General features: G+C 37.5%; 1 protein-coding gene across 2 annotated transcripts in view; it reads right to left on the reverse strand.

The window, feature by feature from the left end:
- Positions 1-353: 353 nt before the first annotated feature.
- Positions 354-27,172, reverse strand: part of pcmt (protein-L-isoaspartate (D-aspartate) O-methyltransferase) — a 59,405-nt gene continuing 32,586 nt past the window's right edge. Inside the window, exons 6-8 of one of the 2 annotated variants that reach the window (XM_039747505.1) lie at positions 11,793-11,878; positions 5,552-5,775; positions 354-1,269 (exon numbers count right to left, since the gene is read on the reverse strand). In XM_039747505.1, coding sequence (XP_039603439.1) covers positions 5,596-5,775; positions 11,793-11,878 — 266 coding nt within the window. In that variant the 3' untranslated portion in view covers positions 354-1,269; positions 5,552-5,595. The remainder of the gene's footprint in view (positions 1,270-5,551; positions 5,776-11,792; positions 11,879-27,172) is intronic. The other variant, XM_039747504.1, reaches the window with a different exon arrangement.

Genomic DNA, 27,172 nt, shown 5'->3' on the forward strand with positions numbered 1-27,172 from the left:
TTGCCAAGTGAGCTGCCATTATACTCAATATATCCCCCTCCCCATATGTCCTAAAGTTGTGAAAAGGTTATTCTTCTTATTCTCAGAAGGAGGTTCAGTTACAGCAGTTGGATCACACAGTGCAGGCTACAATGTTATGGAAACACGCAAACAAAAACAGTACAAGAGAACTAACACTGCACTGTTTAGCACAGCATCTGTAAATATGTGCATATAGTGGAGGAGGGTTGTACACATTTTCAATTAAATAAAGATGATGGTGAAGGCTGAGTGGGGTTTCAAAAAAAAATCATTTTCAGCATGAATCCTAATACAAAAGTGGCTCAGCAGGAATAATATACACTACACAATAGTTCATTTGCTTTGCTTTCAAATTTATTTGGCAAAGCAGCACTTAGTTACACTGCTGATAACCACACAGTTTGCGTAGGTTACATTGTAATCATGTACATCATATTCTGCAGCCAATTAAATACAGATAGAAAGCACGGAACTGCGAGAAACAGTTGATGCAGTGTATAAATAAAGAATGCATCAGTATGTCCGACCCCTACATAAGATATTACAAATAGCAACAATTATACATACCATATATGCTGCCTTGTGCTATGTGTGCTCTATACACATATCAGTTTTACATTAAATTAAATCAGCACTCTGCTCTTCTTGGAAACATTTCAAAGCTGGATGAATGCAGAAAAAATAAATATATATTTAACTAGCATAAAAAAAAATACATGCCCAAATATGTAAATCTTAAAAGATGCATACCAGAGAAGTGTTGTATAATTACTTTTAAATTAACTCGCATTAAGTTAAAAAGAAAAGGCTTTACACACTGCACCAGGACTGTTAAGAATGAATACTAAAAGCATTTTGCCTCTCCATCTGCTGATGTTGACCAAGAAGTCCACGTTTCTGCTTTTTTTTTTTTAATATTTATTATAATTAACAATTTGACAAAATCCACTCATTAAAATTATTAACAAAAAATACACAAAAAGCCCACAAATAACCTCACCTTCTAGTTCTGGCATCTTAAGTAAAATACAGACTTCAAATTTTATTACTTAACTTTAAGGAGTTCACAATAAGCTGAACTGTTTCAACCTTTTTTCCTTTTAAATGTTAATAAAAAAAAAAGAAAAAAAAAAGAAAAAATGAAAGATGAAATAAGCTCTGATGATATTTTGTGTTTGTTTACAAGTGGAGCGATCCTTTCTTGTTAAATAGGACCAGGGCAGGCTGATCGTGTTTCACAGTTCATCTCTGGAAAAGAGAAAAAAAAAAATCAAAGGAAATTTAGATAATTGATAATGTCAATAACACAAAAAGAAATGTATACACACAAGACAATAACAAGGTGAAGTGTAGGTGTCATTATATATGGATTAATGTATGTACTGTATTAGAAAAGAAAATGGTTAATGAAATGAACTTAATCTTAACTTCATTTTTGGTAACTGTAAACACCCTTAAATCTAATGAACTGATACATGATCATGCATAATCACCACTTTATAAACGTTATTAAAGTAATTTTAGTGCTTCATATCTAAAAGCCTAGTTTACTTCAGATTCTATAAATCCAGGCACATTTTATTGTCCTTTAATAATATCCTTTACTGCATAGCCATGAATTCCAGGAACCAAGCATTTCACTACGTATAGTGCCGTATGTATAACTTGTATGTGACAAAATCTGACTTGAGTTGATTCTACTTTAAATATACAGAATTTAAAACTTTCTATTTTGGTGTCACAGCATGATTCTGAAAAATTGAACTTCAGTGAAGCAGATATGAAATTACTTCAACTAGAAACTTTAAATAACAAAGACTAAAAGCACTTGCAAATGAATCATAGATTGGCATTCATAGTTTATGCAATACACATTGCCTAACTACAGTTAAATCTATATTCTGATCTAATCTATTTCATTCGTCCCCAAATGGAAATACAGATTTTGTAGAAGCTCTTCAAATATAAATATCAATTTAATGAAATTATGATATATGCTGCAGATATTTATATTAAAAATCTTAATTCCTAATCTGTCATCTGCTGTATGTTCAACTACGGCAGTCTCACATAATGGACTTTAGACATTCATATTAAACAGAGCGCTGTATTATAGAGCAGTACACATTATCGTCTATAATTAGGCAGATTTGAGATACTGTAGTGCCTTTGGAAGAGGGATTTCTTTAGAACAGTGAATAACACACTGACAAGTAAATGCTGATGCTGAAGATTTTGTTTTCTCAGTTCAATATTAGGATAATGAGAAAGTTTAACACATTCTTACAGCAATTGTTTTACTAATTACCTTGATTAACAATTCCACTGGCAAATCTAAATAAACAAATTAAATTACTTATCTAATTTCTTTGATTAAACCTAAAAAATTGTTATGTGAAAAGTTACTTACTAATTATATATGGCAGGTATGTATGAAACTCAGTCATGATCTCAGAAACACTGTATTTTATGTTTATATAAATGCATTACTGAAAAATATTTCATATACAAAAGTTAAAAACATGCATGCAAATTCACAATCCAAAAATCAACCAACATTCATATTAACACCCTAATCAAAAGGTTAAGCACACTTCAGGAACTATTGAACTATTCTGACTAGAAGAAAGCAAAACGTGGTAAATAAAAATCACTTAGGCCGGAGTTATACTTCACACGACGCATGCTGCAGCGGACGCTCCTGCTACGCAAGCGTTGTAGTGTTTATACTTGCACGCGTACTTTACGTAAATCTGGAGGAATCCACCAGGTGGCAGTGCGAGATACTATCACGGTAAGAACATGTTTGGCTTCTCTGTGTTGTGAACTGCCTAGAACACCTATTAAATTCCAATGACACCTTACCGCAATCTCTCTGAAAAGGATGTTTATTGATTAAATCCATCAATCCAGGGATGTGTCCATTCTAGCAAGCATTGGGCATGAGTGAGAAACAGTCCCATGACGAGGCCTCAGCTCATCGCAAGGTGAATACAAGCACTTGCATACACTAGCATCATTTTGGCGGCACCAAATCCCCAAATCTGCATATCTTTGGAAGGAAACCGGAGCACAGTGTGGAATACAAGCAGGAAATACCAGCAACGTAACTCCTTGTGAGACAGCAGTGCTATCGCTCCACCACCGTGACACCCCCATGTGTGTAATTATTAACAGTATTCATTATTTACACGAAATTATATGTAAAATGTAACATACACACTTTAATGCATGTCATCATGAAAGTGATATTAAGTACAAATCTAAAGATTCTAAATGTGCAGAGAGTTGGAATATCATACATTTAATTTGTTCTGTGTGGCGATCTATTGCTGCTTTCTGCTGCTGTCAGGTCCAGGAAGCTCGTAGCGATTAAAAACTGGGATGACGTTTACGATGGTCTGCATTAATGATAAAGTAAACTATGAGGTTAAAGTGGACATTTCTAGATTAAAGCCGAAATTTCCACTTTAATCACAAAATACACGTTTTCACTGTGTCCTTTATTTTTTTCTCAGTGACTCAAATATAACGCTATATATACATTATGTTTCTATTGTTAAGTTGCAAAAATTAAAAAAATAAAAAAGACGGCACAAAAGATGGTATATGAGACTTTTAAAATGTATCGTTATCATTACGTTCGGGAACATGCGACGCCTGAATATAAAAGCACCACGAATGCATCTGTATGTCGGCATTTTGCTTCACCACATCGAAGCATTCATCCTGTAGGATCTGCATAGAGGCTTTCTGTCACATGTAGATAGTAAACAGAGACACTGACGTCACGTTCTGACTTTTAGCACACTGCACCCCCCGACTTTTTGCTGGTACTGCAACTCGTGCATGTGTCGCGTTAATTTCTGAGGACCTGCTCAGAGGACGCGTGAAATGAACGCTGGGAACACGTGGCAGCCATGATACGGGCACATACGCGTTCTGAGCGTGAAGTATAAATCGGCCCTTAAGGTTCACAATTCCTCAAATTGCCAATAACTCAAGAAAAAAAAGTAAGGCCCAATTATCTGTGATAAATAGATGATTTATTTCAATATTTACAGAATTACTGTGCACAATTTATCATGTGCTATGTCAGAATTCAGCATTTGTATTTTTACGTAAATTGAAATTTCTAATTTTTGTTTATGCTGGTTTAAGAATTAAAACTAGATGATGACTATCTGACATTTAAAGAAACTCGTGATGCCAAGTAAGAATAATGAAAAATTCAGAAATAAATAAATACCAATTTCAGAGTAAATGAAACATTTTTTAATGTTAATTTTTAGTTTGCCAAGTATATAATTAATGATTTTTTGTGAAGCATTTTAATGTATTTTTTAATGCATTGAACAGAATATAAGTAATTTTTGTAATATATGGCAAGATAAGTGGTGTATAAAATAAAACTATTTTGAATATGCATTTTAAAAACATTGTCAAAAGACAACTGATTAGAGGGCACAATTTTCATTGTAAATGGTATTCTTTATTGTACTTTGCAGTACAATGCATCTTCTACTCTGATGTATACAAAGAACAATTGCCATTTAGTTGCTTTTTTAATTTTAATTGACCCATTGGTCATTTATTTTTAAACCCTTCATAGCACATTTTGGTTTTCATTAATGTTCAGTTTTGCTTTTTGGTGTAACGAATGGTCGTGGCCCTTTCCCGGCTGGGAAGCCAATATATTGGATGGTCCAGGGGAGCAGACGTGCACAAGACACTGCCTCCCCCGAAGTGCTGCATGGCAGCCACTCTGGGTTGCAGCAGCAGCACCTCGGACTCCCGTGGGACTTCATGGGAGTTTGCTGCAGCCCTGTTGCGTTCCATGGATTCTGCCTGTAGGAACTGTGGAGGTTACAGAGCCCTATTAAATTGGAACAGCATAAAAGGAGCCACCTCAAAGGGCCAGAGTCAGGAGGAAGAGGACAAAGTTTGCCAGAGGAGTGGCAGAACAAGGAAGAGAAAAGAAAAAAAAGACTATGTTGCATTCTGCTTTGGTACTTGGAAACTGAGCTGCTGTGGAAAGTGAAAGAAAAGGGCTTCCCCACTATAGTATAAAGGTGTTCTGTGTGAAAAGACTTGTGTCCAAGTCTGTCTATGTCAGGGCTGGGTGGTAGGAGTGCTCATCCATCCTGAAATATTAAATAAAAGTTAATATACAAGACAAGAATAAAAATTATGTATTGTATTGGAATATTAAGAAGGAATTATTTTAGTATTATACCAAAGTGGTCAGTTTGGATTTTTTCCTCCCAGAGTTTAATACAGAGAAGATACTTGCATTTAACAGAAGAGTTGCAGCATGCTCATTTCCAGCAAGTCAATAATGAATTAATTTAAAACTTAAAACAATGTAAGTATAATTAAGCAAACATATAATTCAAAAGAAATTATTGTTATTTGTTGTGGTTTAAACTCAAAAGTGCAGCCAGTTGTCATGGTATGGAGTAGCAAAAAATGATAACAAGCAGCAAATGCAGCCCTTGTAATCTATCTGCTCCAGTCCACACCATTTCACCTTGTGTCACTCTTGGCAGGGGGAGGGGAAAGATGTGTAGAAATTCACTTCCACCTGGACCATTGCTTTTCTTTGTCTGTTAAAGGCACATAGATCACCCCCATAAGAGCCTTCATTTTGATGCTGCCATCTTCTAGCTTGTCATATTGTTCCAGCATCTGATTTCCACCAGCTGGACCTACAGGAAGAATCAATCGACCCCCAGGCTTCAGCTGGTCAAGAAGCTATGAAGAAAGGGGAAAGAAATAAGTAAAATTAGGATCAAATACTGTATTAGAGAACAAAGTGAAAGATAGCTGCCCACTTATACCCTTTTTTTTAGCTGATTTTGAATCACACAAGAAATAATGACAGAGTTCTATAGCATAATACTTGAAAGAAAAACTTAATGGACTTTCATTTTTAAAGCTGGTAGGCAACAAGGTCAATGGAATGCGTAGATGGATTTGCTCATTCGACCCTTTATACAGCATCAGTACATTAAGGTAGTAATTTCACCTACACTTTTCTTGTATTGGTAATCCCTGTATCAAAAGATATTTGGCAAAATGTGTGAAAATGTGTCCCTTAACAACTTTTAACTGTGCTTTTGAACATTTTAAAAGTATCTGCTTTCATTCAGATTAACGTTTTTTCCCCCTTTCATCATGTTAATCATTGCAAATGAAGGAGGGTAGCTAGGGCTACAAGGCAAGCATATTTTACTAGCTATAATACTCTCCTTAAAACAATCCAATTCCTTAAATGTCGACTATTGGTTTAGCACTGGGAAAAATGTGAATGTGGGCCTCTCTGTCCCTCTCAAACTACTCAGCATCACTTTTGATTAATTCAATCAAATCTGCCCCTTCCTTTTTTTGTATTTTTATTGATTTTATTTGAAGCAAACAACATTCCATACGATCAGGTCAAACAACAAACCAAAACTGAATGCCCACCCAAGAAAAAGAGAGGAGCGTCAACACCCAGAGTATATCTTTAAAATCAGCAAAGAAGGAAGAGTATCATTTCCCCGATATTGATAGTTATTCTATAATGTTATTGATTAGGTTCCTGCCATATTTTTAAAAAGTTTTGAACAGATCCTCTGAGAGGATTTGATTTTTTTCCCCAATTTCAAATAGTATACAACATCAGTTACCCCACTGACTTAGAATTGGTGAATTAGGATTCTTCCAACTGAGCAAGATAAGTCTATGTGTCAATAGTGTAGCAAAGACAATTACAGTTTGTTTATCTTTCTCCACTTTAAGCCCATCTTGGAGTACACCAAACACAGCTGTCAATGGATTAGGAGTGATTGTGACAACAAGTCTGTCTGAAAGGCATTCAAAAATGTTGTCCAAAATGGAGTTCATTTGGTGCACAACCAAAACATATGGCTCAGTGAGGCTAGAGCTTGACTGCAATGTTCATAGGATGAATCATGCCCTGAATATATTTTTGACAATTTTAAACCAGACAAATGCTCAATAAAAGATTTTACGTTGAATGATTTGCACATATGGAGCTGGAGTGTATTCTGTGCATGAAGCTGCCCCTTCCTATAAGATAACGCTTTATTAATGCCTGAAGGGAAATTTGTGTATATGTAGATCTTGCACTGTGTGTAAGGCCTGTGATCAGAGGACCAATGTGTGGGGGCCCATTGGGGGTTGTTTGCTGACCTCTGTGATTCATGAGTTACGCTGAACATCCAATAGGACTGTATGTTTGTGTCACATGGTTTACTTGACTTGAGTCAGATAACTCCTCCCACAACCCTAATCATAACTATAGTGTAACCGGTCGTATCACGCAACATTACTCAAGCATAACGTAAAATGACAAACTCCTCAATGGAGCGGAGTTTAGGAGGTCCATGGCTTGACTCGACTGGGGTTACTGCTGTTTCATGAATTTTCAGATTAATGTCGCTGACTGGTAAGCTAGTTGACATAACATCATTTGCCACTACACTAAAGCCAGGGGTTTACTGGAGCAGCATTATGTGTGATAATTTCTGGTAAACATACAATATCAAAACTATCTGTTGTTCCAGTACCTAGATGTTACATAGTCGAGAATTATTTATTAGCACCATATAGACCTTAAGAATTATATACATTGTACTAGTCTGGGTAGGGAAGTGACTGATTTTAGTAAATAAAATGGTCCTGAGATGGTTATTTAATGTCTTCTGAATTACTTTGACAATATTTGACAGTGCGGTGTAGAGGTTATGAAAAAAAACAGTTATCAATTGTATCATTGTAAATGCATTGGATTCAGCCAAATAATGAACTCTGCTATTATTACTTACTTCCAAATAAACAATACAAGCAAGATTTTAAAAAACTACCAAAACCATCTGAATTCTACATAAGTATTGTTATGCTGTTGTGTATAGTGTTAAACGGCACTTTTCAATTATTTTTCCCACCTTTAAAAAACTCTTTTGTTTATCTAAAATTTAAAAACTATTGCAATATTATTTACAGCAGGTTTGAATGAGTGTGTAATGAGATAAATTTTAAGCATAAAATTTAAAAAAACAAATAGGAAAATGTATGCATGAAGTAATATTCAGGTGTGTTTGAGGGATGTTCAGACAACCATAGCCTTCAATGGACTGAGCTCAGTAGGTAGGTTCTTGATGTGGAAATAAACAAATGACAGCTCAGCCTTTTTTTGTCTGCTTCTTGCTTGTTCAAATTCTTCAAGTTATTAATTAAGTTTTCCATGCTATTATCCATCCATCCATCCATTATCTAGCCCGCTGATTCCGAACACAGGTTCACAGGGGTCTTCTGGAGCCAATCCCAGCCAACACAGGGCACAAGGCAGGAACCAATCCTGGGCAGGGTGTCAACCTACCGCAGGACACACACAAACACACACTAGGGCCAATTTAGAATCGCCAATCCACCCAACTGTGGGAGGAAACCAGACCGCCCGGAGAAAACCCACGCAGACACGGGGAGAGCATGCAAACTCCACGCAGGGAGGACCCAGGAAGCGAACCCAGGTCTCCTAACTGCGAGGCAGCAGCGCTACCACTGTGCCACCGTGCCGCCCATCCATGCTATTATACATACTGTATATCGTACTGCGAGGATATACTTTGAGAATATATTGTGAGGATGTTTGTTTATTTTATTAGATGGACAGCCTGTTAAGAGTGCGGCATTTGCTTTTCTTCAGTTATTAATTTCAACGCATTGCCTGAAAATAATGACTGTCCCGGTCACCTGGACGTCTGGCCACCCTAGTAAATTATAGAAACAGTGAAATAGTGACTCACTATAATATACAGATAATGGAGCTATGAGGTTTGTTTAGTGTAAATAGTACTGAGTAAATGTTTATTTTCACTGTGTACGGCTTACACGCCACAGGTTACATCATTCTTATGTTCATAACCCTTTGTTTTACTTGCTGGCATTTTGTACTTTTACAGTTAGTACGATAATATAACTTACCTGTTACTAATTAAAGCACTGGGGGGAAGGAAGATGCATGCAGAGGTTTCTGCACGTGCTTCACTGGACTTGCGGTTAGAGAATTGCCACCCCATGCACGCTTAAGTTGCCGGCAGTGAAAGTGACTTCCTACCCCGCAAAAGCATTCTGCTGGTTTTTCATTAACTTGTGTTGCGGACCTACTTCCTGTCAGTAGCGTCTATCGGAGGTGTAAAAAGAGGAAAATATACATGTTGGTGTAACTGCTCTGAAGGTAAAACTGAAACAGTGAACTAATTTGTAGTTGAAGTTGCACAGAACATTTCTCTGTTTAAAGATAGATAAGCTGATTTTGAAATTTTAAAACCGTGCATGGCGCAATCTTTTCAAGATATCGCAACATAAATTCAATTTTCCTTGAAGAATAAATGTGACACATTTCAATAAAAATGGTCCATGGGGGGGCTGCGTTGTTTCAAGCAGATAGACAACCAGACGGACAGACAGGCATGGCTAGCGCAATAGATGCTTCACACATTATATGAAAACACATCTAAAAAAACACACACAGACAGTATAATAAAGTATCTATCTATCTACCTACACATACAGTTTCAGTTGTAACCCATCGTAAGAAATGCAGAATAAATACAAATTTTCATGAGCTGAAACAGATAATCTGGAAATTTAGTTGCTGTAAAACTACAACTGATTCAATAGTTTTTTTATTTTGTTAATTTTATTGCAATCCATACAAAGCAATCAAGTTTTTACAAAAAGAAAAGTTGAGTTAAGAACAGAGAGCAAGCCAAATGGCGTAAGATTTAAGGCTTGTAAACATACCTAAATAAATAAGTTCTCTGTGCTTCATGAACTTATTTTAAAATATTACGGATTAGATCCTGCCATGTTTTGAAAAAAGTCTGTACAGATTCTCTGAATATTTCATTTTTTTCAATTTCAAATAATATAACACATCGGTTTCCCACTGACTTAAAAGAGGAGAGTTTGGGTTCTTCCAGTTTATCAGAATAAGTCTGCGTGCCAAAAGTGTAGTGAATGCAATCACAATTTGTTTGTCCTTCTCCACTTTAAGCCCCTCTGGAAGAACCCCAAACACAGCTGTTAATGGGTTAGGAGGGATAGTGAGTCCAAGGCTGTCTGAGAGGTAATTAAATTTTTTTCTTCAGAATACAGTGGAACCTCGGTTCACGAACGTCCCGGTTCACGACCAAAAAGATCGCCAAACTTTTGCCTCGGTTCACAACCACACACTCGGTATCTGAACAAGCCAGGTTCCTTGCCTGCCTGCAAGCTGAGCTGAAAGAGAGAGAGAGAGAGAGAGAGGCGGCGAGCACTTGCCTGCTAGGGAGGTGGAGGAGGAGATTGCTGCGTGTTTGCTGAACAAGCCAGTTTCCCTTGCGTCCTCAGTTGAGAGAGAGAGAGAGAGAAAGGCGAGCTAGCGTGCCTGCTGGGAAGGGGAGGAGGAGATTGCTGCACGTGTTTGCCTGCCTATCTGTAGGCTGTAGTGCAAGCGAAACCATCCCCACCACAGGCAGCCTGAGAGAGAAAGAGAGCTGCCATGCTTTTTCATTTAAGCAAAGCCGCTCCTTGTTCATTGTTTTCAATAAGACGTGCACTCTCTTTGTGCTCTACAGTATTTCGTGTGCTTTTGCAGTTAACTATGTCTTCTAAGCAAGTGGAGAGTTGTCAGAAGAAAGTTTTGAAGAAAATTGAAATCGAAGTAAAGAAAGAAATTACAAAAGGTGGAAAAAATGTTTACCAGTTTACTCATTTACCAATCGGAGAACCCTCGTGCTTTCAAGCAGCATAATGTAAACAAAGCCAGACTGCCAGTAATGTGGAGGTCACAAGAGCGTTCTTTTGGAATGGCTGCATGAGGCTTTCCTCCCACCAGCTAAACAGCTAAAAGCACCAGAAACCCAAGAAATCACAAGAGAGAAAACACCTGGAGGAAAACACTTCATGCCAGAACTCGTTTCATGCAAGGTTAGTTTTCTTGGTGGTTTTGTATTCGGATTTTCAAAGTAATTTTTTAGTTCATAATCACGATTTGTTGCAATGTTATTTTCTCTTTTTCAAATGTTTGCTTTTTCCTTGTGCTTAAAACTCATGAAAGGTTTACAGATGGAGTTTTCATAAGCGCGATTAGGTGCAATGTTACATTTCTCTTTTTCAAATGTTAAACTTTTTCCTTGTGCTTAAAACTCATTAAAATTGTTTACATGGAGGACTTCATCGTGTGATTTGTTGCAATGTTACTTTTTTGGTTGCTTGCGAGTTGGTTTTTAAATGAAGTTCGGATCTGTGCGATGTTTTTTTCTGCTGTGCTTAAAACTCATTTTAAAAACATTGTTTACAGCGATCAGGCTTTAGGTTTAATAGCGTGACCTCCTGCAATCTCGCTTTCTTGTTTGCTTGTGAGTTGGTTTTTGCAAGCGCTGGAACGGATTAATTGTATTTACATACAATCCTATGGGGGAAACTGCTTCGGTTCACGACCAACTCGGTTTACGACCAAAGTTCTGGAACGAATTATGGTCGTGAACCGAGGTTCCACTGTAATGTTAATTTGGTGCAGGCCCAGAACATGTGACCCAGTGAGGCTGGGACTTGGTTGCAACGTTCACAGGTTGGATCGTGCCCTGGAAACATTTTCGAGACTGATTGAATAGTTTTAAATTAATCTAAAATGTTTTTTAAATACCGTAGTCTATATATTAGATTGATATGTATTGTCTTCCCATTAAACCAATCCCAAAATATCTGTAATAACTTACAGCTTGTGGCACAACTGGTGCAGCAGCACCTACATGAATAGCATCATAGGGTGCTTCTTCTGTATGTCCCATTCTACCATCTCCCACTGTAAGAAAATAAAAAACAATAGAAATTGAATTTAAAGGGAAGGACAAAGACTCCTCAGAATCAATAGGCAGCATTCAATATCAATCAAATACTCGAGTAATATCAACTGTGTCACAAAAAGTTTGCTAAAAAATTAAATAAGGCAAGTGTTATTTACTTACCCCATGTAAATTGTACTGATGACCAAGAAAAAAATGTATCTCACATTATGTAGAATAGAAATAAGAATGTTTAAGATATAATACAAGCCAATGGTGACCAATGCTGTACAACTGCAAACAATGTGAAACTTTTCCATGGCAAAACAAATCTCCCATTACTCATGTTGCATAATCCACAAGCCAGTTACCCAGTTGTATACTTAAAATATGCAAAACACATGTATTTTTTCCTAAAATAGTGTTAAATAGATAATATCGGAAAAATTTGTGCTTATTAAGAGCAGAAAATTCAATTTACATTGGACTGAGGTTTTGAACAGATGAATAGGATTCTTCACAAATGAGTGCAAGGAAATTTTCTCAACTATCCCTACAGACTAGATAGAGTCACATATATCAGAAAAAATATATACAAATAATATATATTATATATTATGTATATGTATTATACATGTATTATATATTATATATATATATATATATATATATATATATATATATATATATATATATATATATATATATATATACATACACTAGCAAAATACCAGCCCATTGCGGAGAGTAGTGTGTTAAAGAAGCAATGAAAAGAAAAGGAAACATTTTGAAAATAACGTAACATGATTGTCAATGTTATTGTTTTGTCACTGTTGTGAGTGATGAGTGTTGTTGTCATATATATATATATATATATATATATATATATATATATATATATTTACACACACAAACATATATATATATACATATCTATACATATACACATACATATACATACACACATACATACACACACATATATACACACAAATACATAAATATATACATACATACACACACACATATATATATATATATATATAAACACACAGCTATTTCGTATCAGTGCAATACGCTGTTTGTTAAAACGGATGACACCCGTTCTTACGTGCAAGTCTGCGTGGATATTATGAACTATCGTATTTGTTCAAGTTCTATTTAAATTTTAAATAGAAGGAATTTTTATTTAGTCGACAGAAATATCTTTGGTAGGAATGGTAAAAACAGACAGGAATATTATTCCTGAATAAATCAACTCAAACCTTAAACAACTTATAATATTTTGCTCTCCATAAAATATATCCTGTCTAAATTATACAAGTTAGAAATAAAGTAAACATTAAAAGAACAAACATTCAAATTTCTTTACTCTTATGTAATTTTATATTTTATAAAAATAAACTTAGATTTTAAATATCCCAAAAGATTTTGCTCTCCATAAAAATATATCCTGTCAAAATTATACAAATTCAAATATGAACATGCTGCATAACAAAACCTGGAAATATAAATAAAATGTGTTCCTTTCAGCAATAACAAATCAAATCATTCAGTTGTCTTTGCTCATATGTCATTTTAGAGCTGGACGCCTGGCATCTTTTTGGCACAGGTTCGTTTCTGTTTGGTGTGAGGTTCTGTGTTGTGGAGATTCTCAGGATGGATTGCAGGTGCTCATCAGTGAGGCGACTCCTGTGTGCTGTTTTGTTAGTCTTTATCACTGAGAAGAGCTTCTCACACAGATATGTGCTACCAAACATGCACAAGGTTCGAGCCGCATGTAGGCGGACTTTTTGTTCTTCAAAGTCACCAAAGCGCCGTGCAAACTCAGTGCGCTCAGTTTATCAGCAAAGTGCGTGTTTGGGAACACCGTAGTGACGACTTGGTTTAACATTACTTGGTAACAGGGAAAGTGGGGCAAGTGGTTGTGTCTCCCATAAAAGCAGCTCAATTGAAATCACTTTGTGATTGTGCACGGTAAAACGTCAGATTCTTATTTAATTCTTCTGCTTTCTGTATCTTCTGCATTGCATTCAGGTCTTTCAGGTTACCCTGATGTTTTGTTTTATAGTGCCGTCTTAGATTAAATTCTGTAATTACAGCCACATTAGCTCCACAAATGAGACACACGGGTTCAGTAAACATATACTCAGCCTCCCATCGGTTTTAAAGGCTCTATTTTCAGAATCAACTTTTCTCTTCAGCATCGTGTGAGCTAGCTTCGCAATAACTTGCAGCATCTTAAGGTAGACTTGATTAACGCGGTAACTGTTGGCAAGGCAGCTGAAGCGCTGCATTATGGGATCTGTAGTTTATTGTGTTACCAGCGCTTCATATACCGGGCTTTAATAACAATAATACAGTATATAAAATGATCTCGCGGGCGGATATAATTACGCCGGGCGGATGTGGCCCTGACCCTTGAGTTTGACACATATGGACTAAATAGAACTTGAAAAGATATATTTTTCAAATGTGATGCGCAATTCAGATAGAGTTGGCCTACAGCCTGCATGCCTCAATAAGTCATCCTCCCCTTGCCCTTACTTTTTTACCGTTCATCTAATGAATACACTGAGTATGGCTTTACCAAAACAATCATTGATGGCGAATAAAGTATCCATTATTCGTATGTAGATCGGGTTATATATATATATACATATATATATACCAGCGTATCAGGAGAAGTAGTGTGTTAAAAAGCTAGAAAAGAAAAGGGAACATTTTAAAAATAGCGTAACATGACTGTCAATATACAGTATTTGTTTTGTGAGTGTTACTGAGTGTTGCTGTCATCAAGGATTTGATTATCATTATTTCTTTCAATCAGGTTATATTTGTAGGATGTGTTGTGTTCAAGTTACATTCCGTGTTTGTCAATCGTTGTAAAGATGACAGGTTTCATTCATCGATTCGTTTCTTACTGCATCAATAAACAGCTCGTCTTCTTCTTTATCTGAGACCTGACACACTGCATGCACGGGTTTTTACACTGTCTTCCTTTAGCGGGACATTGACTTTTCCAACGTGTGCTTTGTTTCCGCAGTAGTTGGATTTATGAATATGCTTGTATGTATGAGGCGCTTCATATTTTTGCTGCCTTTTCAATTGTGTAATTCGGTTTTGTTCAGCGCTCTTTGGAACTGTTGCTTTTTATCTGTGCACTGTGCACGTGTACATGCATCGAAGGTTCCCAGCTGTGCTGATGCCATCTCGTGCTATTTCCATGGCTGTATTTAATGTTACCTTAGTCCTGGCACTTAAAACTTTCTCTCGCAGTTTAAGCTGAGTTTGTGTCAAACACCACCCTGACCATCTCATCTTCCTCTCCATAAGCACAGTCCTTCACCCGTGAATATTTACCCGTGGCAGTTTGCTATTGGATTGCCGCTGACGGACGGCCTTATATGGGCAGGCACTAAATTACAAGCGCCAGCGCAGCCTGTCTATGAACTTAATTTAAAGTGTAGGTTTACATCGTGCTTTGTTTCAGTAGCAGAACTCATGAATATGGTTGTATATGTCACTTTCGCTTCGCTTCTTATTGTTTAGCTGCCTTCTCAATTATATAATGCATGTTTTCTTCAGCGCTTTTGAGGTCTTCCTGGTTTTCTATGTACTGCGTGATTACGTGGGAGGCGTGATGATGTCACACGAAACTCCGCCCCACGTTGAAGCTCATCTCCATTACAGTAAATGGAAAAACTGCTTCCAGTTATGACCATTACGCGTAGAATTTCGATATAAAACCTGCCGAACTTTTGTAAGGAAGCTGTAAGGAATGAACCTGCCAAATTTCAGCCTTCCACCCACACGGGAAGTTGGAGAATTAGTGATGAGTCAGTGAGTGAGTGAGGGCTTTGCCTTTTATTAGTACAGATAGGTATATATATATATATATATATATATATATGTATATATATATATGATATATATATATATATATATATATATATATATATATATATATATATATATATATATATATATATATATATATATATATATATATATATATATATATATATATATATATATATATATATATATATATATATATATATATATATATATATATATATATATATATATATATATATATATATATATATATATATATATATATACATATATATATATATATATATATATATATACACACATTATATATATATATATATATATATATATATATATATATATATATATATATATATAGAGATAGATAGATAGATAGATAGATAGATAGATAGATAGATAGATAGATAGATACTTTATTAATCCCAAGGGAAATTCACATAATCCAGCAGCAGTATACTGATACAAAGAAACAATATTAAATTAAATAGTAATAAAAATGAAAAAAATTAAAATAAAATTAATGTTAGCATTTACTCCCCCGGGTGGAATTGAAGAGTCGATAGTGTGGGGAGGAACGATCTCCTCAGTCTGTCAGTGGAGCAGGACAGTGACAAAAGTCTGTCACTGAAGCTACTCCTCTGTCTGGAGATGACACTGTTAAGTGGATGCAGTGGATTATTCATGATTGACAGGAGTTTGCTTAGTGCCCGTCGCTCTGCCACAGATGTTAAACTGTCCAACTTTAATCCTACAATGGAGCCTGCCTTCTTAACAAGTTTGTCCAGGCGTGAGGCGTCTTTCATCTTTATGCTGCCACCCCAGCACACCACCGCGTAGAAGAGGGCACTCGCCACAACCGTCTGGTAGAACATCTGCAGCATCTTACTGCAGATGTTGAAGGATGCCAACCTTCTCAGAAAGTATAGTCTGCTCTGACCTTTCTTACATAGAGCATCAGTATTGGCAGTCCAGTCCAATTTGTCATCCAGCTGCACTCCCAGATATTTAAGGTCTGCACCCTCTGCACACAGTCACCTCTGATGATCACAGGGTCCATGAGGGGCCTGGGCCTCCTAAAATCCACCACCAGCTCCTTGGTCTTGCTGGTGTTAAGGTGTAAGTGGTTTGAGTCGCACCATTTAACAAAGTCTTTGATTAACTTTCTGTACTCCTCCTCCTGCCCACACCTGATGCAGCCCACAATAGCAGTGTCATCAGCGAACTTTGCACGTGGCAGGACTCGAGTCATATTGGAAGTCTGATGTATATAGATTGAACAGGACCGGAGAAAGTACAGTCCCCTGGCGCCCTGTATTGCTGCACACAATGTCAGACCTGCAGTTCCCAAGACGCACATATTGAGGTCTGTCTGTAAGATAGTCCACAATCCATGCCACCAGGTGTGAATCTACTCCCATCTCAGTCAGCTTGTCTCTAAGGAGCAGAGGTTGGATGGTGTTGAAGGCGCTAGAGAAGTCCAAAACATAATTCTTACAGCACCACTGCCTCTGTCCAGGTGGGAGAGGGATCGATGAAGCATATAGATGATGGCATCCTCCGCTCCCACCTTCTCCTGGTATGCGAACTGCAGAGGGTCGAGGCGTGGCGGACCTGTGGCCTCAGGTGGTGAAGCAGCAGCCGCTCCATGGTCTTCATCAGATGTGACGTCAGAGCAACAGGCCGGAAGTCATTCAGCTCACTAGGACGTGATACCTTTGGGACAGGAGTGATACAAGATGTTTTCCAAAGCCTTGGGACTCTCCCCTGTTCCAGGCTCAGGTTGAAGATGCGCTGTAGAGGACTCCCCAGTTCCAACGCACAGGCCTTCAGCAATCGTGGCGATACACCATCTGGACCCGCTGCTTTGCTGGCACAAAGTCTTTTCAGCTCTCTGCTCACCTGGGCTGCTGTAATTGTGGGTGGGGATGTCTCACCTATGCTGGTATCAGCAGAAGGATGGTTGGAGGATGCAGTACTCGAGGTGAGAGTGGGTTACTGTGATCAAACCTATTAAAGAAGTTGTTCATTTGGTTTGCTCTCTCCACGTCTGTCTCGATGGCGGCACCCGCTTGAGCTGCAGCCAGTGATAATCTTCATCCCATCCCACACTTCCTTCATGCTGTTGTTCTGCAACTTCTGCTCCAGCTTTCTCCTGTACTGCTCTTTCGCCGCCCTGAGCTGGACTCGGAGTTCCTTCTGCACGCACTTGAGCTCATGCTTATCACCACCTTTAAAAGCCCTTTTCTTCTGGTTCAAAAGGCCCTTGATGTCACTTGTAATCCATGGCTTGTTGTTAGCATAGCAGCATACTGTTCTTACTGGAACTACAATGTCCATACAGAAGTTGATGTAATCAGTTGTGCATTCAACAGCCTCTTCAATGTTCTCACTATGTGACCCAAGCAATATATCCCAGTCTGTAGTTCCAAAGCAGTCTCTCAGAGCCTGCTCTGCCTCAGGGACCACTTCCTGAATGAGCGTGTGTTGTAGGTAGCGCCCTCACTCTTGGTTTGTATTGAGGCTGAAGCAGAACCAGGTTATGATCTGCTTTCCCAAGCGCAGGCAGTGGGGTGGCCTGTATGCGTCTTTAACGCTTGCATATAGTAGGTCAATAGTCCTGTTTCCCCGAGTGTTACAATCCACATACTGGGAGAAGGCAGGTAATGTTTTGTCCAGCGTTACATGGTTAAAGTCTCCAGCGATTAGCACAAGTGCCTCAGGGTGCTGCGTTTGTAACTTAGCAACTGCGGAATGGATGATGTCTCTCGCCATCTCGCGTTCGCTTGAGGGGATGTAAACAATAACAGCAATCACGTGTCCAAACTCTCTGGGCAAGTAATAGGGGCGCAGACTTACGGCCAACAGTTCGATGTCCCTGCAGCAAGTGGAGATTTTAACGTTTACATGTCCTGAGTTGCACCACTTTGTATTGACATAGAGAGCGAGTCCTCCTCCTTTCTTCTTTCCACAGGTACTTGCGTCTCTGTCCGCTCTAACTGTGCTAAACCGGGTAGCTCCACGTTAGCATCTGGGATGATAGGCGTTAGCCACGTTTCACTAAAACACAGCAAGCTGCATTCTCTGTAGGTTCTGACATTTTCACCAGCACTGCCAGTTCGTCGATCTTATTTGATAGTGAGTTTACATTTCCTAGGATCACAGAAGGCACTGACGGTTTATAACGCCATTTTCTTCAAGTTGTCTTGATTTAATCTTATCTTTTATCTTTCGCGGCTCGGCTGCCCGATATCGTCTTCTTACCTCGTCAGGTAAATAAGGAACCACACCGCATAAGCATTTCTTCTCAGTGCTTTAAGCTGACTACTTGAATAGGCGATTCTCGGAGTGTAAAATCCATGTCAAATAGTAAAATAGTAAAAGTGTCCAGGGAGCAATTCCACATAAAAGAAAGTGGTAGAAGTGATCAGTGAAATAGAGAAAAATAGAGATAAAAAGTTAAAAAGATAAAGTCATATATGGAGCTGCTGGAAAGGCTGCCACTCGGATGTGGCCCCGGAAGAATTTGTATATATATATACTGCTCAAAAAAATTAAAGGAACACTTTGAAAACACATCAGATCTCAATGGGAAAAAGAAATCCTCCTGGATATCTATAATGATATAGACTGGGTAATGTGTTAGGAGCGAAAGGATGCCACATCGTTTGATGGAAATGAAAATGATCAACCTACAGAGCCCTGAATTCAAAGGCGCCCCAAAATCAGAGTGAAAAATTATGTGGCAGGCTAGTCCATTTTGCCAAAATTTAATTGCAGCAACTCAAAATTGTATGCAGCACTTTGTATGGCCCTGTGTTCTTGTATACATGCCTGACAACATCGGTGCATGCTTCTAATGAGATGACAGATGGTGTTGTGGGGGATCTCCTCCCAGATCTGGACCAGGGCATCACTGAGCTCCTGGACAGTCTGAGGTGCAACCTGGTGGCATTGGATGTACCAAAACATAATGTCCCAGAGGTGTTCTATTGGATTTAGGTCAGGAAAGTGTGGTGGCCAGTCAATGGTATCAATTCCTTCATCCTCCAGGAACTGCCTGCATACTCTCACCACATAAGGCCAGGAATTGTGGGTGCACCAGGAGCCACTGTACCAGCATAGGGTCTGACAATGGGTCCAAGGATTTCATCCTGATACCTAATGGCAGCCAAGGTGCCTTTGTCAAGCCTGTAGCGGTCTGTGTGACCCTCCATGGATATGCCTCCCCAGACGATCATTAACCCACCACCAAACTGCCCATGCTGAATGATGTTACAGGCAGCATAATGTTCTCCATGGCTTCTCCAGACCCTTTCACTTCTGTCACGTACTCAGGGTGTACCTGCTCTCATCTGTAAAAAGCACAGGGCACCAGTGGTGCATCTGCCAATTCAGGTATTCTATGGCGAATGCCAATCGAGCTGCATGCTGCTGGGCAGTGAGCTCAGGGCCCATTAGAGGACATGGGGCCCTTGGGTCACCCTCATGAAGTGTTTCTAGTTGTTTGGTCAGAGACATTCACACCAGTGGCCTGCTGGAGGTCTTTTCGTAGGGCTCTGGAAGTGCTCATCCTGTTCCTCTTTGCCCAAAGAAGCAGATATTGGTCCTGCTGATGGGTTATGGACCTTCTATGGCCCTCTCCAGCTCTCCTAGAGTAACTGCTTGTCTCCTAGAATCTCCTCCATGCCCTTGAGACTGTGCAGGAAGACACAGCAAACCTTCTGGCAATGACACGTATTGATGTGCCATCCTGGAGAAGTTGGACTACCTGTGCAACCTCTGTAGGGTCCAGATATCGCCTCATGCTACCAGTAGTGACACTGACTGTAGCCAAATGCAAAACTAGTGAAGAAACAGTCAGAAAAGATGAGGAGGGAAAAATGTCAGTGGCCTCCACCTGTTAAACCATTCCTGTTTTGGGGGTCATCTCATTGTTGCCCCTCTAGTGCATCTGTTGTTAATTTCATTAACACCACAGCAGCTGAAACTGATTAACAACCCCCTCTGCTACTTAACTGACCAGATTAATATCCCATAAGTCTTATTGACTTTATGCTATACTCTGATTAAAAGTGTTCCTTTAATTCTTTTGAGCAGTATATATATATATATATATATATGTATATATATATATATATATAATATATATATATATTATATATATATATATATTATATATATATTATATATATTTATATATATATATATATATATATATATATTTATATATATATATATTTATATATTTATATATATATATATATATATATATATATATTTATATATTTATATATATATATATAGCAAAATTCCCGCGCTTCGCAGTGACAAAGTACTGCTTTTACATTTTTATTAAGAAGAAAAGAAAACCTTTTTAAACTGAGGGAAAATATACCAATAACTATCTGTTAAGGATCTCTTTGTATACCACGTTGTCAGTTCAGCACTCCGGTTGTAATATGACCAAGCTCTGCGAGCTTACTCTTGAGAATGCAACGTATAGTTGTCCAGGAGAAAAGCAATGTTGCCTCAAATCAATGGCAATCTTTTGTAGGGTCTGTCCCTGAGCCTTATTAATTGTCATCGTGAAGCAGAGCCTTACTGGAAATTGGAGGCATTTGAATTGAAATGGGAGATCAGAGGGTATAACGGTGATGCGAGGAATACATTCAGAGTGTTGTATTTTTTGTGTAGCTGCCTTCACACAGCTTCTCCTTGCTTCGCGGTTCTGTACTGTGTTATTGTTCGTTTATTACAATTGTTATAGTTATTGTGCAGCTATTTGAGACTTACTTTACTGTTCAGGTATCCATTTCCTTTATTTAATCCGCGGCTTCTACGCTAGTTTTTGTTCGTTTATTACGATTATAGATATTTATTGATTCCCTTCTGTAGCTGACTGCCTGCTCATATAAGGCGCTCCGCTGTTTTTTTGTGACGCAGCCTTTACACAGCTTCTCCGCTGTTTTATAAACGAACAACATATAAGGCCATCCTTTTTCCTTGCTTCGCCAAGGAAGCTGCCTTTTTATTTAATCCAACGGGTTCTATGCTGTTTTATTATTCGTTTATTACGATTGTTATAGTTCTTTTTGTAACTTGAACACAACACATCCAAATACGAACCTGATTAAAAAGAAATAATGATAATCAAATCCTTGATGACAGCAACACTCATAACAGTCACAAAACAACTACATTGACAATCATGTTACATTATTTTTAAAATGTTTCCTTTTCTTTATCATGACTTCTTTAACACACTACTTCTCCGCTGCGAAGCGCGGGTATTTTGCTAGTCTGAGAATAAAAACAAAGGATTCAATGGATGAAGTGCAAAATATGGGTAAAATTGTAAAAGTGAAAAAGTGTTTCCTGTTTGTAAAAATAATAAGAAATAGTATCCTTTTCTTACACAAAACAGTTGTATTAATGATAATCACAAATGAGAACATCAGCATCATAAGGAAAAGAGGCAAATACGGGTATTCGGCATGACACAGTTCATCAATCACTATGCACTTAAAATGCCCTTAACATGATATCCAGATGTGAATGGTTTCAAGATACTACTATCAAGTGCATTACTAGTTAATGGTTTACCATAGTTATAACAATATTATAGCGGGTGCTCCGACCTGACCTTTCAATTTGTGTCTCCACTTCAATGTACACAGCTACCATCCACCTCAGTGAATCCCTTCCTAATTTTTAAATACTGCAGTATTTAACATTTTTTTTCAGACTTTTTCTGTTGCTGTTGTATGTATTATCAATTAGGAGATTAAAACTGCCGAAACATTCAAGATGCAATTTTATGAGTTGTAAGTGGAGGATGAGTGAGCTTGTGTTTAGTACAACAGCCCACACTTTTGATTCAGTTGGGTTTGGGGAACAGACAAAAAGAATATACCCTCTTTTCTTAGTAAGCAATAAGCTTAAAGGCCAAATTTATCTATTTTATGTCCAAATTTATCTATTTTATGTGTAAACATTTGAAATATATTAGCCTTGTACCTTTTATCTAATTTTTTATATTTTCTTTTAATTTTGCTATACTTTAATAATTCTCTAGGAGAAATTGTCTTATTGCACCGCTCTGGTGGTAACATTTATTGTTGCTTCTAATTATCACATAGCATTTTATTTTCTTTAATGCTATATGTATATTTTGTTTACAGGTTTTATTAGTTAAAAAATATGCAATTTTACGACTTATAGAATTCAGCAACCTCAAACTGTTTTTGTATACTCTCTGGCTTGGACAGAACTAAAGAGAACACTAGGATTCTCAACAATAAGATGTACTTACAGCAACAAAATTCTGACTATGTAACATTGCTATTAATATGCAAAATGTTACATTTCCTTACATTAAAATCAATTTGTTTCAATGTATGCAATCCCCAGTCATATTCAGAGCCATCTCTAAGGACTTAATCAAGTTTATAGTTTCTCGTAGACATGGCAGTTATGCAAGATCATGCTTTTTGAATTTAATTTCCCAAATAAAAAATATCCTGAAAAAAAAGACTGGTAATTTATTGTTGTGACTTTGCTCTGGGTGTTCCAAGCTGCTCACTTTTTGCTGTCAAAGAGGCCAAAACAAAAGGTCATTTCTTGTAAAAAAAATACTTTTGTTTATGGAGGGGGAAAAAAGGTACATTTATTTCTCTGCACTGTCACAAAAATTAAATGCATATTTTTTTTCTTCTGCCGATTCTAAACTGTGCCTTGGGGGGAATGATAATCCATTTGGGAATGCTTCCTGCTTTGCACCAAATTCTGATGCAACTTAAAAATATAGGCTTCATGGATTTTCAAGAATATCAACGGGGAGTCGCAAAATAAAGATTATTCCAAAACAGCTGAATGGATGTTCATGATATTTTGCATGCATAAATGATAAGATGAGTAAATTATAAATATAAAAATTATTAGTTTTCAAAGTTTATATGTCATATCAATTATTCAGATTTTCACCCAGCCAACCAATTTATTAATGTGGGATCAAATGTCAATTTGTGAAACCACAGTAAGCCAGGAAATACAAAGATGTAACATTCATGGTTCTATCCCAGGGAAGCGTTACCATAGTTATTCTGCCAATATTCAATTCAAATGACCTGACAGCTGCTCGATAAATTAGCCAACCCAAAAAAAAAGATTTTTTTTTTCAGTATCTGCTTTTCCAAGCTTTGTAATAATTGAGTTGTAGTGCTCCTTTACTCCGTGTTATTGTAGTATCTCAGACAGAGCATGTTTAATGCAGTCAGAATGTCCCTATAAACAGAGATTAGCCAGGCAGATGTTAGAAGAGAGAGATGACCAGAATATTTCTTTTACATAAAAAATTGTGGAGTAGTTAAATGTGAAAAAACATTCTAACAGAATCATCCTGTGCATGGGCTAGAACTGCATACTTGTAGGTTTTCAAAATAAACTAAGTGGAAGGAAAAAGAGGCACAACTTGGGCAGAAATGAAAAGAGGAGCTGCTTGCAGGCATTTTCATTTGGTCCTTCAACTAAAACAGACACTCCTCACCTGAATGTGGACGATGAGTGATCTTGTGGTTATGCAGGAGCCTATCGTAAAAAAAATGTTTCAAAAATAACGGAAAAATAAATCAGTGCCAGAATCAGCCAATTCTAGTAACAAGAAATTGGTGATCGGTATCAACCCTAAAAGATATTCATACTGTTTACCTGATCCCTAATAAATAAATATGCTTCATTTTCTTATCTAATTATACAAATATATCCAATAAGTGCCAGGTAGATTGGCTAGTAAAATCATATATGGTTTAGTTCCCACTTATTACATTGAACTTTTTAGTGTCTATATTCAAGTGTATGCCATCTGAAGATACCAGCCTGCATAAAATTAGAAGGACAAATACTAATATTACAGAAGCCCCATTGGTCTCAGAATTTAATTCAAGGCTGAACACTATTAGCATAGCCTACTCAATAGAGCCACTATTTAGGCAATTTCTTTTTTTTTTCCTTCTACTGCTTTTTAATGAACTATATCAAATATGTTTTGATTTGCCAGTTCTACAGTATGTCTTTTCCATTATATTTCTCAATTAAGTGTTTGTGGTGGCACTTGGTCCATGAAAACGTGACAAAATGTGTCATCACTTATTGATCAACCTTTATTAGGCATCTTCTATCCAGATTTACCTAGCTTTTTTGCCTAAGGAATGTTGTTCTTCACAATGTGCCTCATTTAGGACAATTGGAATGTGGACTTAAAACCAATCTGCATATATGTATATTTTGTTTATACTGCATGATGTCTCTCTCCTTATGCCTTGTATGTATGTTACATTTCTTTTTTCATATTTGTGTCTAGTGTATATTGGTCAGCATCATCAGCAGTGTGTTAAATTAAAAAAAAAAATCAACTTATTTCATTTATTGTTAAATTATTGCAAACATTTTGCAAAGTGGTTCTCTATGGGAACTGCTTTCCTCAGGTATATTTATTACATCACCAAAAAAAAAAAAAAATCAGAGCGACAAAATGGTAAATAAGATTTAATACAAATGTAATACAAATTTAACATATAATATTGATTCGTCTTTAGGGCCGATTTATACTTCATGCTCAGAACGTGTACGCGCCCGCATCATGGCTGCCACGCGTTCCCAGTGTTCATTTCACGCGTCCTCTGAGCAGGTCCTCAGAAATTAGCGGCGGCGTGCGCGAGTTGCAGTACCAGCAAAAAGTCAGGGGGTGCAGTGTGCTAAAAGTCGGAACGTGACGTCAGAGTCTCTGTTTACTATCTAAATGTGACAGCAAGCCTCTATGGAGATCCTTCGGGGATTGATGTGAGCACTTTACTGTTTGATGAATGGTTCAAAGTGGTGAAGCAAAATGCCGACATACAGATGCATTCGTGGTGCTTTTATATTCAAGCGTCGCATATTCCCGATTGTAATGACACAATACATTTTAAAAGTCTCACATACCATTTGTGCCATCTATTTTTTATTTTTTTACTTTACCTGCTGTCAGGTCCAAGAAGCTCATAGCAATTAAAAACTGGGATGACATTTATGATGGTCTGATTAATAATAAAGTAAACTACGAGGTTAAAGTGGACATTTCGAGATTAAAGCCGAAATTTCCACTTTAATCACAAAATACATGTTTTCACCGTGTCTTTTATTTTTTTCTCAGTGGCTCAAATACAGCGCTATACATTATGTTGCTGATGTGAAGTTGCAAAAAAAAAAAAAAAAAAACAGACGGATATGGGAGGAAAACTGAACAGTCCTGTGGAAAACCCACACAAACATGGGAAAAAACATGCAAATTCTGAACAGGATTCTGGAGCTGTAAGATCACAACACCACCAACTACACCACCCCAAAATGCATACATTTTACACATACGTAACTGTGTGTGTGTATGCAGTAATCTCTCCTCGATCTCGGGGTTGCATTCCAGAACCCCCCGCGATAGGTGAAAATCCACGAAGTAGAAACCATATGTTTGCATGGTTATTTTTATATATTTCAAGCCCTTATAAACTCTCCCACACTGTTTATAAATATTCTCCGCACAGTTATACAGTAAACCCTCGTTTATCGCGGTTAATCCGTTCCAGACTCTACCGCGATAAATGAATTTCCACGAAGTAGGATTCTTTATTTATAAATCTAATGTTTTTGCAGTTAGAGCATAGAAAACCTGTTTACCTTCTAAATACGTTTTTTAACATTATTAGAGCCCTCTAGACATGAAAGAACACCCTTTAGTCAAAAGTTTAAACTGTGCTCCATGACAAGACAGAGATGACAGTTCTTTCTCACAATTAAAAGAATGCAAACATATCTTCCTCTTCAAAGGAGTGTGTGTCAGGAGCAGAGAATGTCAGAGAGAGAGAGAGAAAAGCAAACAATCAAAAATCAATACGAGCTGTTGGGCTTTTAAGTATGAGAAGCACTGCGATAAAGTGGCTACAAGAAAAAGGGAGCAATGTGAAGGTAGTCTTTCAGCATTTTTGAGAGGAGCGTCCGTATCCTCTAGGCAAACAGCCTCTGTGCAAACAGCCCCTCTGCTCACACCCCCTCCGTCAGGAGCAGAGAATGTGAGAGAGAGTGAGAGAGACAGAGAAAAGTAAACAATCAAAAATCAATATGTGCTGCTAGAGCTTTTAAGTGTGCGAAGCACCACATGGGAAGCATATCGTATATCATTGAGGAGTTTTATTTAATATGTAATATGTGCTCTGATTGGGTAGCTTCTCAGCCATCCACCAATAGCGTCCCTTGTATGAAATCAACTGGGCAAACAAACTGAGGAAGCATGTACCATAAATTAAAAGAGCCATTGTCCGCACAAATCTGTGAACCAGCGAAAAATCCATGTGATATATTTAGATATGCTTACATTTAAAATCCACGATGGAGTGAAGCCGCGAAAATCGAAGCGCGATATA

The sequence above is a fragment of the Polypterus senegalus genome, chromosome 3, assembly GCF_016835505.1.
Source record: "Polypterus senegalus isolate Bchr_013 chromosome 3, ASM1683550v1, whole genome shotgun sequence".
NCBI classification, from domain to species: domain Eukaryota; kingdom Metazoa; phylum Chordata; class Cladistia; order Polypteriformes; family Polypteridae; genus Polypterus; species Polypterus senegalus.